This window comes from Pelodiscus sinensis, chromosome 2 (assembly GCF_052426305.1).
Source record: "Pelodiscus sinensis isolate ZL-2025 chromosome 2, ASM5242630v1, whole genome shotgun sequence".
NCBI lineage: Eukaryota > Metazoa > Chordata > Testudines > Trionychidae > Pelodiscus > Pelodiscus sinensis.
Genome location: NC_143053.1, coordinates 44,423,184 through 44,440,886, shown reverse-complemented (window position 1 = coordinate 44,440,886; position 17,703 = coordinate 44,423,184). Strand labels below are relative to the sequence as shown.

The window sequence follows — 17,703 nt, the reverse complement described above, 5'->3', positions numbered from 1 at the left end:
AAGAATGTAGATTGAAATTACCAGTGGTACCTTCCCTCAGCATATGGTATACACTAAAGGTTTGTTTTTATGTAAGATTTAAAATGCATACCACACCTCATAAAATGCCAGATGATAGTGCATACATTCATATGGGGTACCCAAAGTTACCTCTTTCAGGCTCGACTTCTTATGGGTGACCTCAAGCATGGAAGGAGTTCATATATTAAGTCTATTGTAAAAAGCTTGTTAGCATTTAGCCTATGGAAGAAAACTTGAATTTGGGCAATTATCTGCCTGTTATTAACTATTAACCCTTATTAACTACGTTTATGATGTTTATATTGTATGAAAATGTTTTATTTGGGGCAACTACGTGCATAGATACAGCCGTAAAGCATAGCACTGTGAGAACTTCTCGTAAAGACTATAAAGTACAGTACTAGTACTTCTCCAAAAGCTCAGTGTGAAGTGCAGCTTTAACTGATTCTTCACAGTGTGTACAGTTTGCCTCCATGCTGACAGCTATCACCAGACCCGCTTAGATGTTCTGCTTAGATCATACTTCAGCCCTGTTGTGAGGATTTAAATGGTGCATAGTCCTCCTTGTGCTCCATCTCTGCACAACAGTGAATTTCATTTGGGAGTTCATTTCAAGTAGGAAAAAAAAAAGGAGACTCCCACTTCTGGAAACCAACATATCAGCAGAGTGTCTTGGAGCATTAGAATAAGCACGAACAAGAATCTCAAAGTTATTCAAAGAGATATGTGCCTGGAATGCAGTTGTGGATGTTTGTGATTATATTGCTAACCTTGGGTCTGCATTTTGTTTTTTAAACACTGAGTATCATGCCGAGAAGAGCCGTGGAAAGAAGGCACATTATCACTGCCTCAGTTCCTCCCTCATCCCTTTTTACTTGAGGAGCATTTTGTAGCAGCAGCAAATTGTGACATCGCTGTGCCCACTCAGTTGTGCCAGCTAGTGAACAGGGGAGGGAGTCAAAGCCAATGATCCAGCAATGCCCTGCCTCTCCTTACCCATCCCCTTCTCAGCTACTCTGAAAGGGTACATCTACACTGCATCCCTAGTTCGGACTAGGGATGCAAATGGAGACGACCGAAGTAGTTAATGAAGCGGGTTTAAATATCCTGCGCTTCATTAACATGATCTCGCCGGTGCGCTAGTTCGAATCACAGCTGATTCGAACCAGGAAGTGTGTGCAAAAAATGAGGAGTAATGTTAGTTCAGGCTAAGGGCTCAAAAAATGAGGAGTAACGTTAGTTCGGGCTAAGGGCTTTAGTCCGAACTAACGCGTCCCGGCGTGCACTTCCTGGTTTGAATCAGCTGTGATTCGAACTAGCGCGCCGGCGAGATCATGTTAATGAAGCGTGGGATATTTAAATCCCCACTTCATTAACTACTTTGGTCATCTCCATTTGCATCCCTAGTCCGAACTAGGGATGCAGTGTAGATGTACCCAAAGGGAGTAAATGTGTGCTCTATGCCCAGTCCTCTATGTGGCTCATATGGGGGATAAGGAAGACTAAAGGAATTCTTACTTATTCTGACTCCTTCACTCCCCTGTGCTGCTATGCAGCCTCAGTCCCAGTCTAGCTCTAAGTAGTATATGTTGTTTGCCTTCACATATATAAAGTCTGGCGTGTGATTGGTTTAATAAATAAAAATAAACCGTAACTTTTCTTCACATCACACAGCTAAATTCAGTTGTGGCCTAAGCAGCTAAGTGATGCTCCCATAGCAAAGAGGTATTCTTGGCTTTGATAACATTTTGTCTTTTTTGCTTCTATTGTGTATGTATTAAAAGCAATCAAGATTCAACAATCTTGTTGAACTTGATCTTTGAACTGTTAACATTTATTTAAGCAAGGCACTACCCATGCAGAAAATCAGATCTCAAATAGTCTCAAAGAGGTCTCTTCCCATTCCAAATTTCCTGATCTCTCATTTTCTTTCTAAATAAAGGGTATATTTGGAAAACAATGAAGGTGCTGCAGGAAAGACAGCAGTGAAACTGCTTGGCAGTCGTCATAAATCCTCTCTGGGTTTCCATAGCTGTAGCGTCAGGCAGGGGCTTGCTCTTGAAATTCTTTATTTTCTTTGCAATGTATTTATGAATATACAGCTAAATAAGCCAGTAAACCCTGGAGCCACAAGTCCGAAAGCCTGTGGGTCTTAGACTACCCACAGGATGGAATTAGTGCCAATATAAATCCACACTATGCTGGAACTTCTTAAGTCCTCTCATGAATTTTAAATCTCTTTATCTATTCTGTCAGAACTATTTAACTTAACCTGTCTTTATATTCAAACTTCCATCTTTTCTGGAGTGCTAGATATGGAAACTAGTTTTACAGTGAACATTGATCCACAGAATGGCATCAATAAATATTTTGTTTCCCACTTTTCTCCATTACAAAATCCCTAAAATAGTTGGTTCAGTCTGTAATCCAACAAAGCCATTAAACATGTGCTTGGTTCTAAATGTGTGTGTCATCCGTTTGACTCCAATGGGAGCACAAAGGGTAAGTCTATACAGGGCTGACAGCTCCGCAGCAGAGCCATGGCTGGCCTGGCTCAGCTCATTAGGTCCCTGCAAGGGTGTAAGGTCCCAGAACTCAGTGTCTAGTAGAGGCCCAGTTGTCTACAAAGCAATTTTTAGTCCCTCAGACATGAGTCTGAGTGAGCCAATCTGGGCCAGCCACATCTTTTTTTAATCCTGCGTAGCCATACTTAATAAGCCTATACACAAACAATTGCTGAAGGGTTTTGCTGGACTGGGACTTCAATCTCAGACTGATGTTTATTGGTTGATTTGAATATGTACAGCACTATATAACTGCTAATCACAGCGGCCATAAACTATTAAGTGATCCATTCCACCTCCTTGTGAATGTAGACTCATTCCCTGCATCTGTTGATCAGACTCGTTTGGAAATTCATGAGCAGAGGCTTTCTCCATTTCCCCAGGGAGACTATTCTACTATCTAATATTTTCCTTGGAAAGACATTCCCAGATATTCAGCCTAATTTCCCCTTTCTTAATTTCATCCTTTTATCCCAGTGATACTGCTTCACACCAGTTTTTTTCTGTGCACCTGAACTGAGCCCTTCCCTTGCTTGATATTTTCTCACTATATAACATAAAGTTTTGCAACATGGTATTTTCCATTTATTTTCAGAGAAATGTTAATATTCCTTTGGAGGTTTCCATAGGCATTTCACATTTAGCAATATTTCTGTCAAATGTACAGGTGAGCTGTCGTTACAGCCATGCACCAATGAGAGATGTGCTTTAATATTAGACTGCAGTGGTCTGACTTTCTTTGACTATACCGGAGTATCTGTGCTTCTTCAGGTATGTATATACATTTTATATATTCAGAATGGAAGCCAAAGCCATGTTCTCCTCACTCATGCAATTATAACCAATAGGATTACTTGTATGAGGAAGGTGATCTTAGATTTGATCCAGCAAATTCTGTTGGCAGCCCTGCTTAACATGGTAGAGTTCTGGCCCATGAAAGAATGGAGCCCATATGTACATAGCAGATGTGTCAAATTATATTAGTGATCATTCAGCTGTATTCAGTAGATCAGAAATTACTTTCCAAAAGCTAATTCCTGTTGGTGCTGTTGAGATTAAATTCAGTGGAAAATTAGCATGGCACAAACTGGTCCTAAATAATTTTGCTCTTCCATTTGACCTGCCAATTCTTGATCCATCAGGTTCTGGTTGTAATTTCTTAGCTGACCAATTATAATGTGGAATGGATACAGATGACCGTAGGACAGATCCAAGTTAAAGGAAACTTCCAAATGAGAATAAAGCTGCTGACCATAAGTTCTGGAACTAAGGTTATGGGGGTTGCTGCAGCCTCCACTGGCTTGAAGTGTTTTCCATTATCTAGGGTTTGCCGTTTGGTTCAATGATGCCCAGCAGCCCCACTATAAAAATTATTCCAGCAACCCTGAGTGGGAATGAAGGACTCTTCTGTTGTATTTAACTGTGTCATGTTAAACTAGGGAAATTACTGTATCAATAGCTTTACATTGTTAATATTATAGAATGCCTCCCTCTGGTGGCAGCTGTTGGTAACACTTTGAATATATTACAGCATGTTGCTTGTTTTGTTTATACATTATTTTGGGTATCTTATTCTCAGTTAATGCTTCAAACATTTTTGCAAAATCTTTAATGTTGTTGCTCCTTTAGATATATATGGATTTTAAGAACAGAAGTATCAACGTGTTGCTAGCACATTGTAAAGGCAAGTATCAGGCCACACACACATTTTAACTGTAGTTTAAATGTGCACATTATCTTTGTAATGTTTATATGTGTGTCTTATTACAGCTTCCTTGGTGAAAGCATTGCAGTACAGTGGGAATCTAGGATCAGAAAATCCTATCTTCTTTGACTCCATTTCCTCTGCAATTGGTGCCATTGATTTAAACAGGGTGAGTTGTAAAGCAGCCATTGATGAAATCCAGAAAGTTCAAAGGCTTGGTTTGTAAGTTTATGAAAATGTGTTACAGTGAAGAAGTTCCATACATCCAGTAACTCCTCTGGGCACAAACCTACCTTTCTACCAACCCTCCCTTACTCCAAACAACTCGCTTCTATTATTAATGTTTCATGTCCACAGGACTGGTGACTGGTGTTCCAGACTTGGGACTTTAGTTATCTGAGTCTCTCTTCACACCAGTCCCTCCCATTCCTTATGGACTGTGGCAGCTTTTTGTACTAGGTTCCGATGGCTTTATGATCTGAGGCATAATGTAGTTTAGGTAACAGCAAAACAGAGTTGCACAGGCACTACTGTGCCTCAGCTTGAATTTAAAAGGTGGGTGAAGGATGAAAGACTGATGGGAGTGAGGAAACATAGAGAAGGAAGGAGCTTTTGTGAGAGTCTGCAGATGAGAGAACAGACGATTCTTGAAAGGCAGCAGAGACAGCTGTGTAGGGTGGGGAAGGGGAGGAAGGGAGGCTTGGTTCAGGGAAAAGGGTTGAAACTTGAACCAGTTTTTACTCGGTAAAAACCAGTTCTTCCTTGTTAAACAAAGTATAAAGCCTGCTCTCTGTTCAGAATATGAACAGTATAAACCTTTTTCATCGCAAAGCCCTTTTAACTGAGTGTACACTATAAACAGTGTGCTTTCCCACAGCTTGACTCAGGAATACAGAGATGGCAAGAAGCCTATTTAGAGCTGCCTCCAAGAAAGATTAAACTAGTCAGTGGTCTGGGTATTTGTCTGTTGCTATAAACAGGCACATTCTTCTAATTAGGTTAGAAATGCCTCCTGTCTGTCCTCTGCCAACAAAATCCCTCTTTGTTGATTCACCCAGTTAAGGTGCATTGGAGATGCAGTGTGGTGAATTACAGAATGAGAGACATATGTTCAGTTCACTGTGTTTTCTCACCATTGTACACTCAGAACTAGAACCACTTGTAGCGAAGTAGGAGACTTGGGGGACAAAAATGGTGGACCTCTATGTTGCTGATTGGGTCTGTTACTTGTTATTTTTTCTGGTTTTGGATTTAATATGAGTGTTATAAGAACATAAAAACACACACGCTAGGCCAGACCAATGGTCTGTCTACCTCAGTCTTCTGGCATCGGTCAGTGCCACATGCTTCAGAGGGAATGAACAGTCAGTGAGTGATCCATTCCCTGTCAGTAAGTCCCAACTTCTGGCAGTCAGAGCCTTTGGCCAGGGCTGGACAGAGGCATGGGCTAGCCAGGAAGCTGCCCAGAGCGCCAATCGATGGGGGGCGCCTGATGGCAGCTGTAAGCGTCGCGCGGCGTCCCTTACAGCTGTCATCAGGTGCTGCGTGCCCGGCTCCTACAGTGCCGGCCTGCCCGCATCCCCACGGCGCCAGCCAGCAGTGCCCTTCCCCTCCACAGCTGCGGGGCCCTACACAGCCCGGCACGCTCGCCAGCAGCGACAGCCGGGCCGGACTGGGCCACGCTTGCGCTGTGTGCCCTAGGGGCAGGCTCCGGGCTGCGTGCCAGCGGCCATAGCTGGGCTGCGCATGCACCATGCGCCCCGGGGGCGGGACTGCGCACCTTAAGGGGGTGGGCCCGCTCCCCATGGGCGGGCCCATGCATGTGCCATGCGCCCGGGGGGCAGTGCCGCACGCCCGTGCCTGGGGCACCAGAATACCTCGGGCCAGCTCTGCCTATGGCAAGGGCCTTTAGGCCAGGTCTACACTAGAGGAGAAAATCAATGAAAGATGCACAACTCCAGCTATGTGAATTGCATAGCTGGAGTTGACAAATCTTGAATTAATTTTGTGGGGTGGCCCAACAGTGGGAGGTTGATGGAAGAAACTCTTCCATCAACGTCCTTACTCTTGCAGCAGCAAGGATTACCGGCACCAATAGGGGTGCCCTCAGTGTTCAGGTTAGCAGGTCTTTACTAGACCCACTAAATTGAATGCCTGAAAATCGACCGCTGCAGCATCGATCTTCCCCCAAGTAGAGATGTGATCTGAGCAAATGTTCTTAAGCAGAGTAAGCAGTCACAGGATAAGGGAGAAAGTCCTCTCATGGGTCAGAACTGGTTAAAGATAAGAAACAAAGTGTATGAATAAAAAGTCAGTTTTCACAATGGAGTCCTCCAAGAATCTGTATTGGGCCTGCTGCTGTTCACTATATGCATCGACCTGAAAAAGGATAAGCACTGAGATGGCAGAGTTTGCAGATGATACAAAATTACTTAAAATGGTTAAGTCCAAGCTGGTTAAGAAGAGTTACTGTTACAAAATTCACTGCTGAAAAATGCAAAGTGTAGGTTGGACCTCTCTCATCTCGCACCCTGGGGACCTGACTGGTTCTGGATGAGGGATATTTCTGGACCAGAGGAGATCATTTCAGGCCCCCTGCTGCCATCCCTTCCACAACCCCATGGACTTCCTGCTCCCCCCTGCAGCTCAACTGAGCCGCACATGAGCGCCTGGCCCCTCTTCAGCCCAGCTGAGCCATGTGCCAGCTCCTGGCACTTCCACCCCTGAAGCCCAGCTGAGCCGTGCACTGGTTTCTGGCACTCCCCACCCCCCGTCCCTGCAGCCCAGCTGAACTACATGTCAACTCCCTGCTCCCCCCTTTGCAGCCCAATTGTGCCACGCTGGCTCTTGGCTCCCCCCCTTCGCAGCCCAACAGAGTCATACTTCAGCTCCCAGGCCCCCACCACTTTGCAGCGCAACAGGATTCTCTGATCCTGGAATATCTGTGGACATGCCAGACCACGGATGTTGCCTGACCAGAGAATCCCGGACTTTAGTGGTGCAACCTGTAATGTACATTGGAAAACATAATCCCATATCCATACAAAATGATGGGATCTAAATTAGCTCTTAGTATTCAGGAAAGAAGCTCTAGGGAGTCATTGTGGATGGGGTTCTCTGCTTTTTTTGACTGCCATTGCATACAGAACAGAGGTTCACAAACACCATGTTAGTAGCCATTAGAAAAGGGATAAATAATAAGATAGAAAATATCAGAATTCCAGTATGTACTTTCAAACTTTGGTGCTGTGTGCAATTCTGGCTGTCCTAGTTTATGAAAGATGCATTAGAATTGGAAAAAGTACAGAGAAGGGCAAGAAAAAATGATTAGGGGCATGGAGCAGAGAGAGATTAAAAAGACTTAAGATTCTTCCTCTTACAGACTAGATGACTAAGGGAGGATATGGAAAAAGTCTATAAAACCATGACTGGTGTGCAGAAAAGGAATAAGGAAGTATTATTTATCCCTTCACAGAACACAAGAACTAGGGGTAAGCCAGTGAAATGAATAAGCACCAAGTTTAAAACAAATATAAGGAAGTACTTCACACGCTATAGAGCCAACCTTGCCAGGAGATGCTGTGAAGGCCAAAAATATAACTGGGTTAAAAAAAGAATTAGAAAATTTTCTGGAAGGTAGGTCCATCAATAGCTATTAGCCAAGATGGTCAGAGAGTGCAACCTTCCTGCTCTAAGTTAAAATTATAAAGGCAAATGTTTTGTACTTTCATAGCAACATTGATCTCAAGCTCTCCAAATGGTTCAACAGTAATTAAACCTCACAAAAGTCTTTAGTGTTATTTCCATGTGATGTGTAGGGAAACTGAAGCACAGAGAGGTCACTGGACTTGTTCAGAACCACAGAGGCAAGCTGGGAGCAGAGCCCTGGAATCCTGATGTCCAGTGCCCACCTACCTCTAGTGGTTCTGCAAAATGCAAAAGTTTCTGAGGTGCCTTAAAAAGCTTGAGTGGGCCTCCAGAAATGTGTATCCTAGACACACTTCCCAATGTGATCCAGGAATTGATTTCTGTTACCTATTTCCACCACGTCATCTGGGGCTGCTGGTGACCACTCATTTGTCCTTCCTATAAAAGGGATTATCTTCCCAAACTGACTGACTGACATTTGCCCAGATGTTCACTTTTTAGCTCTTCCTTTCTCCCAATCACCTGCTTTCCCTGCATTTGTTAGAATCCCCTAGACCTTCAGTGCTATTTGCTTAGTCAACCATTCCCTTCTCCCCTGGGAGCCAGCTGCACCATGGCCATTAGCATTACTGACACTATTAAAAACAGTGTTTTCCAAATGGATCCTATGAATTTACTACAGTGTTATTTCCCATTTTATATAGAGGAAAATGGTGGCAGCTACTGGTAACTGTTGGCAACTATTACATTTTGTAATATTTCTCACACTTAAGTGTACTTCATGGATCATTTCATGCCTAGGTTCTACCCCAAGGTGTGTAAAATCACTGTGTGACATAGTAGAATTCATCACAGTCAGGTATGAATCACAGCAGAGAGAAGAAATAGTATGGAATACAAGAGATAGTTCTTGAGGAAATGGGGCTGGGGTATAGAGTGACAGGAAGGACACATTATGGGCAAGTAGAAATGTTGAAAGGTGTTAGATTAGATTGACCCTCATGCATTAGTTAAGGGATCTTCACCTTCCTTCCTCTACCCATCCTTCTGAGCAAGGAACAGAGCCAGTTAAAAATTGCCCAGACAAGCCCAAGGAATTATCCTGTGCATCATTGGGTTTGGAAAAAGATCAGATCTCATGAGACACAATCCCTCCCTAGGATCTGGCAGAGCATTCCAACTATGCACGCATGCCTGCGCGCACGCACACACTCACATACACACATGCAGTCACTGAATGCTGCTGGCCCATTATACTTAACTTGTGTGAAGAATTTGCAAACCTCAATAGAGAAAGTTCACTTTACTGGAATTAGGTTTCCTGATATATTTCTTGTTCTCAGTACTCCTTGGGAAGGGAGAAGAAGGCAGAGAAGTACTAAGGGGCAGGGTGAGAATGGACATGAGGAAGACACTGCTGGAAATAAAGTAGAGGGAGCTCTTCCTGATGGAGTCCAGTGATGTTCCATTTTAAGCTTGAATCTCTCTGCAGGAGAGAACAGTCTTGCACTGACCGGGAGGTGGAGAGGCAGCCACAATGGTTACCTTCCACAGCAAACTTTTTCATTCTAAAATAGCAAGGCTCTTCTATATATATCTGGTTTCCAGAGGTAACGTCTCACTCTCTATTAATGACACCAGTGGGTTTGTGGCTCATCTGTTGTTTTGTTTATAATGAGGATGAGCTGTATAGATTTGGGATTTATCTCTTTGCAGTGCTTGATGTAGATTTTAAAATTAGGTATTTGCTTTTCTGCTCTTTCATGATGATGATTTGGCCATATGTGATAATAGAGTGAATCTTTCTGTTTCTTCAATTTTAGAATTTCAGCAAACTCAGTGATCACAGTGAAGTGTGAAGTTGACACGACAAAGGATGGATATTTTGATCTGCTAACACACAGACTGAACTATTCCTTTTTATTTTTCCTAACATCTTTTCCCATGAGATCATGTAGGTAGCATTTTGTATGCCAAATATGTTTAATAGACTCAGTAATGTCAAAGGGTTGCCAAAGATTTCTCCTCAGCTACCACTTCTGAGAGAGTGTTTGTGCAATGGATTGTTCTCTTGTGAATATATATATATAATATTTTTGTACACAGTTAGTTACACAGTATTAGAAAGCAGACATGGGAATATCGACTTTTTATTACAGTGATTTATATTGTTTTAGCTCATTCTATAGTAACTTAATTTGTAATGCACAACTATAGTTTTGTGCATGGAAGAATAAGATGTTCTGAAATCTTGCAAATGATCTACACAAGCGACTGTTTGCTGTATACACAGCATTCCGTATACAAAACCAAATTTTGTTTTAAATATCTGCTTTAATCCTTTTCTTCTCAAAACCAACCACATGCATAGCAACATCGTATTGCTTAACCCTCTGCATCTAACCCAGTCCTGGATTTCTTGCCCACATAACCCTTGTATACTATTTAATGCCCAGTGGGAAGTATACTGGCTTAAAGTGGAGCCAGTGACTATTACAGCTAGCTATTTTGTTAAAGCAAAGGAGTTCTTTAGCTCAAGTGAAAGAAGAGATTTTTGCTTTTGTTTCTAATGGTCCCAGGTTTGACTCTCGCTGATGTGTGTGGAGTCTGCATATGTATGTGACCTTGGCTCAAAACATAATCTTAGGCCCAAGAATATTACGAGCCTCATTCTCAATTTCTGTAAATCCACTTAGCTCAACTGGCTGTAATGGAATGGCACAAATTTACACCACATGAAGATCCGTCCAACACATGAATCATGGGACAGATTTTCAAAGTGGACCTAAACTGTGCATGTGGGACATATATTTTAGTGTGCAAATGGACAATGGAACATGCAGGTGGGATAATGGTGTAGTCAGCTACCCAACTGTACATGCCAATGTGGATCTTGTAGCTAGAAAAAGATTAATTAACATTTGGTAGGCAGAAATTTTAAAGTTTGTCCTTGTAAATTCTGGGCCAGATTTGCCAGAGTAAATCAGTGTGCTCTGCAGTGGGGTGAAGCAGCCAGAGTGCACAGCTTAATCGGCCCCTTTGTAGAATTGAGCAATTGCCCTAATTTATTATTGATTTTTTAATTAAAAATGAAGTGATTACTAGAGTGCACTCAAGGCTATGTGTTATCTTCTCCTTGCTTTCTAGTGATAAATATTATCATTAAATTAACCCCTAGAAGTATTCCAAAATAAGGCAAGATGACTCGTTGTAGCTAATTTTGAGGCACCGTCAGTGCTTTATTTACACTTTATGTGGTCCATTTGAATCTGACTTGCCATTTAATCAGAACTACTGAAGTCTGTAGATTATCAGTTCCAAATCACAGAGACAACACCTACTGTTTGCTTTTCAGGTGGTTCGTTTAATTGTAATGAACTAGATCAGCAATGGGCAATTGTAATGAACTAGATCAGCTCATAAGGGAGCTGCAGAGTGGGCCTCCTTCATGTCAGTGGGCTGCAATGTTGTCATAACCAAGATGGTTTCTCAGAAAAGAGTAGTTTTGCTAATGGCGCTTGCTTACTGAGAATTTGTGAGGTGCGCCGATTGAGCCATAGCAGCACTTTGATTGGCTGCAGAGGAAGCACATGGCTCTCTGTCGCTGTTGCGTGCAATCACCGCACGTCTCACTTCACATGCGCTTGCTTCACATGTGTGTCACTTCAGTTAAACCGTCAGGAAAAACCTATGCAGGCAGAAACCAGCAGAATCTGGCAATTCCTGCGCCTGGGCAACGGTAAACAAAATATCATGTGGGCCACACACAGAACCCTGTTGGGTCGCATGTGGCCCTTGGGCTGCAGCTTGCCCACCACTGAATTAGTTGGTGTATATGTATCTGAGTGTTCCTTTACTGGATGGAATCACAGCTTCTCATGGGTATTGGTATCATGTGGGATTTCTTGATCTAGGAAACAACTGCACTAAAATGTGATGGTCAAGTAAGTTACATACCACAGCATGAGCCTACTTAAGAAAGAGAAAGCAAGAGGAAACGGGGGCTATATACCAGTATTTCCCTGCCTCCTTCCAAGCGGTGGATTCCTTCCCCTCCCTTTTTCACCCCGGCTTACGGAGATAGGGAGGGTGAGAGGGGAAGGAAGCAAGACACAGCTTCACTTCTAACAGTCATTAATCGGAGAACGGTAGTGTCAGGCTGCCCTATTTCAATGGAAGGGAATAGGCAAGATCAAAGTCAAGGCATCCAGTTCCTGGCAGTGGAGTCTGGCTAGACTTTCCCTGCTACACCAACCCCAACCAGTAATCTCCAGCAGATGAGACAGGGGTATGTGTAAATCACTGGTTCCTGACTCTCTATATGCCTATGCCAAGGATGGCTTTTCCCACCTATTTGTTCTGTCCCTTCACCTGATTAATAAGGATTTTGAGGAATGGAGGTGTTTAATTCTGTACTTCACAGGATGTAGGGGAATCCTGGAGTTATTTCTCTCACTGCCTTACAGATGGTCAGAAGTTTCTTAGACATAGTTAAGGTTGCATTTCTAAATGGCTTGTGAAGTGTTGATTAATAAATGTTTAAATCATGTTACAGGTGTGAATAGTATGCTCTACAGGTAGTTTTAAGTACATGAATGGAAGGTGTTATAGATGGTTACAAGAAACCTTTTTGCATTCTCTGTTATGCCCTTCCCCCTCCCTCCACCTGTTCCCTGGAGTGCCCCTCTACATTTATAAATAGTTTATAAAGAGTCTTTATAAACTGTTTACTCACTGAGTACAGAGTTCATTTTCTGAGAACTTTAAAATAAATTGATTATTGGGCTTAACTTAGAAGACAATTAAAAAAAGAGGGTTATTTAAGAAATTCAGCATTCAGCATCAGACCATTTTTTGTCCTGAAGTAATAGAACAACAAATGTGCTCCAAACTTCCCTTATTGTTAAAACTCACTGAAATCTTCTGCATAAGCTTCATTTGAAAACATTGGGGAGGATTAATGGTCATTTCTTCTTGTTAGACTTCATAATTAAAAGATCCTCTTACATCAGGTGCCCACAAATATTCTACCACAGATAATTCAACACAGAACTACCCTCTTTCAAAATAGTTTTCATTTCATTATTTTCAGTTGGACTGAGGTAATATCTTGCTGTATGTAGTGTTGTAGCTGTGTTAGTCACAGGATATTAGAGAAACAAGGTGTGTGAGATAATAGCCTTTCATAGACCAATTTCTATTGGTGAGAGAAACCAGCTTTCCAGCTACACAGAACTCTTCCTCGGGTCTGGGAAAGATACCCATAGGTATGTCTACACACTGCAGTTACGACACCTGCCACCAGGGGCATAGTGAGGGGCAGCGGAGGGGAGGGCAGTTGCTCCCGGGCGTCATGCTAGGGTGAGTGCAGAGAGAATGGTGTGGGCGGGTCTGGGACCGACTGGCCCTGCCACAGCAGCTGCGGCCATGTCAGACCTGCTCATGCCATTCTCCCAGCACTTGCCCTAGCGTTGCACCCGGCGGTAACTGCCCCCTCCCCTCTCCCTTCGCTACACTGCTGCCTGCCACTGGCCCTCATGGGATGATCCAGGTTCATGGGGCTCAGGCTAAGTAGTTGTTTAACGGCAGTGTAGCTTTGTTTGAGCTTGGGCTGCACCCTTGGCTCTGGGACCCTCCTACCTCAGAGGGTCCTTCAGCAATGTTCTCTCTCATTTCTTCCACCATGGGCGGAATAAATTGTATGTGCCCAGAGTGTCACAGCTAAATACAAGATTTAGCAGACAGTTTCGTGTAAGTAATTTGCACATATTTTAGGGGAGCATTCAAAGTGAAGTGGCTCATTAGCATCTCTGTCTCTGTTGGCAGACTATGTCCCTCTGTTGGCAGAAGGATGTAAATGAGGCACTTTGAAAGTGCAAATGAAGCAGGGATTTAAATATCCTGCACTTCGTTTGCATAATTGCGTCATGGTACTCTTTCGAACAAGCGCCATTTTGAAAGTAAAACTGCGGTCTAGACAGGGTTCTTTCAAAAATGGCAGGCTTTTTCAAAAGATCCTGTACTCCTCACTTTTAGACCATGGTTTTACTTTCAAATGGTTCTTGTTCGAAAGAGCGCCATGATGCGATTATGCAAACGAAGTGCGAGATAGTTAAATCCCCGCTTCATTTGCACTTTTGAAGTGCCTCATTTACATCCCTCTGCTGACAGAGGAATGTAGTCTAGACACAGCGTATAAGCCATAGGATATGAAAGGAGCTAGCGGGTTACACATTGTTGTAATATGCCATAAATCCAATGTCTTTATTGAGAGCACGATTTGTAGTGTCTAGCAAAGTTATGAGTTTAAACTTCCAGGCTCATCTTTTGAAAGTGTTGTGCAGGTTTCCCTTGAGGATGAAGACAGATAAGGTCTGATATAGAATGATGGCTTTGTGCAGCATTTGCCCACCAGTGAAAGGGTGTTTTTGTCATTTCTTCGGATAACAACTACGACCCACATTCGGTGGGGGACCTCATCCTGAAGGAAACCCTTTTCTGGGCTGCAATCATCACCTTCCACCCCAATCACTTCTCCAAGTACATTTTCAGAAGCAAGCTGCCCATAGACCAGGACACACAAACTCAAAGTGGCAACAGGTCCTTCCGGAACATCAGATGCAAAACCTGCAGACCTAGCTACACTGCTACGGTGATCAACATCCACATTACACCTTTCAAGATTCATGGTCCCACACATTCATACCACAACATGTGGTGTGCCTCAACCAGTTTACTTAAAAAACCCCCAATAACAATCATGTGGGTGAAAGCAGGCAAAGTACTCTTGAATGAACTCTCACAGGAAAATTATAAAAGACAAAACCACCATATCACATATGGGTGAACACTTTTCGCAAGATGATCACTTAATACCTGACCCATCAGTTCTCAATCTTAAAGGAATCCTGCACAACATAGTCACTTTATTACAGATCATCAGCTTTTCCCTAGGCCACCTGGCAGGATGCTACAGAACTCAGACATAAGTGCTCATGAGCTTCAGTACAAGACTGAAAACTAGCTCCCCCAAGGTTATCCAGCTGATTCAACAGGGTATAGTGGATGAAATTCACCTCTACTCAGAGAGTCAGTACAAAGTCTGTGCACTATTTACTGACTTTTAGTGGCTTATTGGCCTTGTGCTAGCCAACTGCACCTGAATAATTTTGACCTAGTAGAACAAAAGGGACTCAGTTATTGTTTCTGTTAAACCAGGTAGTCTCCTTTCCATACTCCAGTCTTATCTGAACATCCCTGTAACACCCAGGGAACCTGCCACTGTTTAAGGTAATAAGGTTTTTAGACAGGTGAGATCTGGATGAATGAGTTTTTACTTGAGTCTCAGTGAAGACAGGATCCTGGGAGGTGCTGAGTTCCCTCAACTGCCATTCAAAGGCATTTCAAAGGAGCTGGGGTCCATAGGCTAGGGGAAGCATGATTACTGCTAAACAGGTAAAGGGGGCATATAGTACTGAAAGTAATCGGTGCTCTGGGTGCTAAGCACCTTTACAAATTAGGTCACTTATTTAGGTGTCTAAAGATTTAGATGCCCAACATTGCACTCCCAGGTCTCAAAGCAGTAGACCTAGACATCATGTAGCTTATGAAAATTGGTAGTACAGTATTCAGAGTTTTGGTATGTGGCACTTTATACAAGGGCATTGACATATATTTGTTTTCAAGAGGAGGTTGGTATTTTCAGAGCTGTTATTTATTTGAACATTCATGATCTCCTTTTTAAGGCATGCATCCCAACCCCCCATCGTCGGAATTATGACTTTCTCCTCTTAGAATGTGTCCATTGACACTTAACAGGTTTAAACTTCTACTTCTTAAAACATTAGTATCTCCCTCATTCCAAAACAAAGCAGTGAAGGTTAAAAAAAATAGAATTCAAAACCAGTGTTGAGAAACAAACACGGTGACAATTATAAATTAGGCATAAAATATGTAATAAGGGGAAGACGGTTAACATTATATTTATGCTAATTAAACACCCTTAATTTTCATCATATATCTTTCATTTTAAAGGTTATTGGCCCATATTCTATGATTCAAGTGTCACAAGATCTGGCTTTAGCTACTCTGCCATAATTTATCTGACAGATCTATATGCTATAAATAAATAATGTAATGAGGAAAGGTATCTTCATTGTTTAATGAAAACCTTAATGTGTCAATAGTGTGTACAGATATTGTTTGACATTTACTGGTTACCAAAATAAATTAATGAATTGGTGAACATAGTGTATGCCTTGAAAATAATGAACTCCTATGCTGGGAAGGATACTTCCCATTCTCTACAGAAAGTGCTCTCTCATAAATAAATGAATGAGTGCAGTCTGGATTTTTAAATGGTGCTTTCCTTATCATTAAGATGGATTTTTAGTAAAGATCACATAATCTGCACATTCCCATATGTTTTACAATACATTTAACTGGGATTATTTTGTTTGTAATTTTTGTATTAGCCTATGCAACAATAAATTTATATGGAAATAAATTCAAACATGGGAATTTATAAGTGGAAGGTGAAAAATGTCCTCATTAGTTCAGTACTTAAAAGGTTTTACACTTTGCATTAAACACTCCATAATGATGTATGATGCTTTCTTTCACTTCATTATGTATTAAATCTTACTAAGGAAGTAGAAGAGTTGCAGTATATCCAGAGAATCTGCTTTCTCATGGTTTCCAAGGAAACTCACTTGATAGATATTTCTTTCTACTTCCAAATAACCATGCACAGAAATCTTGGGACAAGATTTCAAAATGTGGTGTGTAGTTTATTCATGGACATGGTTTGCATATAGTCATTTGTATGCACCATTTTCTTTGCACTATTGCTTCTGTCTGCAGATGCCACAGACTGTATATGTAGTGTGTATATGCTATAGTGGCTTTCACAGAAAAAATATACCAAATGTGCATGGTATAAGTAGAGGCAAGTTTGAGATCCCTTTGAAAATTTGGCCCCTTCAGGCTAACTGCCTCATTTTCCATGCCCTTCAATTTCTGAAGGCATTTACTTTGAGGCAAAGTGAGTACAACATGCTGCCAAGCTGAGCTGGTGGTATTTTACACTCACTTTGCACAAGGTAAATGACTGCCAAGATATAATTAGTCTCTGCTTTTCTTCCTGTTACTAAAAGCCATTTTTGAGCTATGCTACACTAATAGACTCTGTTCAGCAAAATATAGGGGGGCTGTGGAGCCTAATGTTGATTCAGAAACTCAGATAATAAATTCATCATCATAACTTAGGCTGTACTTAGAGACTCCTCGCAAATGAAAAGACAAACATTTGAATTATACCACAACTTAGCCCCAATTATTCAGATGGCATTACAGCACCCAGTGAGTAAAATACTGTCAGCCCTGGAACTCCCTCCCTGATACTGAATGTTGGTCTCTATGGCAGATCTGCTCAGCATGATGTGCAGACGCTATGAAATGTCAGGTTTTGTCTCATTTCTTCTTTAAAAGCTGAGGCACCATGACGGATCCACTCAAGCAATTGAGTCTTGTGTGTCTAGTTTCAACTGAAAAGCTGCTGAAGTGGCTGCTGTACTAATGCTGTCACAAGTGCGCTCTCAGGGACTACTTCTGCAGCTCCTTGGTCTACTTGACGACCTGTCCAAAGATGAAGCTCCCACAGGGTGCAGTCCTGTGTCACAGTTTGAAACAAAGCCAAGTCTTTGGCAATCTGGGACTCTTAAAGGTTCCACCATACTGACTCAAGCTGAGTCACATATCGCCTCA

The 17,703-nt window shown here is 42.2% G+C and overlaps 1 protein-coding gene across 3 annotated transcripts in view; it reads left to right on the top strand.

Annotated features, from left to right (window-relative positions):
- SLC26A7 (solute carrier family 26 member 7) overlaps positions 1-16,597 on the top strand; it is a 161,127-nt gene extending 144,530 nt beyond the window's left edge. For all 3 annotated transcript variants that reach the window (XM_075920402.2, XM_075920401.2, XM_075920404.2), the window contains 4 exons: positions 3,253-3,356; positions 4,215-4,269; positions 4,356-4,459; positions 9,762-16,597. In XM_075920402.2, coding sequence (XP_075776517.2) covers positions 3,253-3,356; positions 4,215-4,269; positions 4,356-4,459; positions 9,762-9,797 — 299 coding nt within the window. In that variant the 3' untranslated portion in view covers positions 9,798-16,597. The remainder of the gene's footprint in view (positions 1-3,252; positions 3,357-4,214; positions 4,270-4,355; positions 4,460-9,761) is intronic.
- Positions 16,598-17,703: the final 1,106 nt, after the last annotated feature.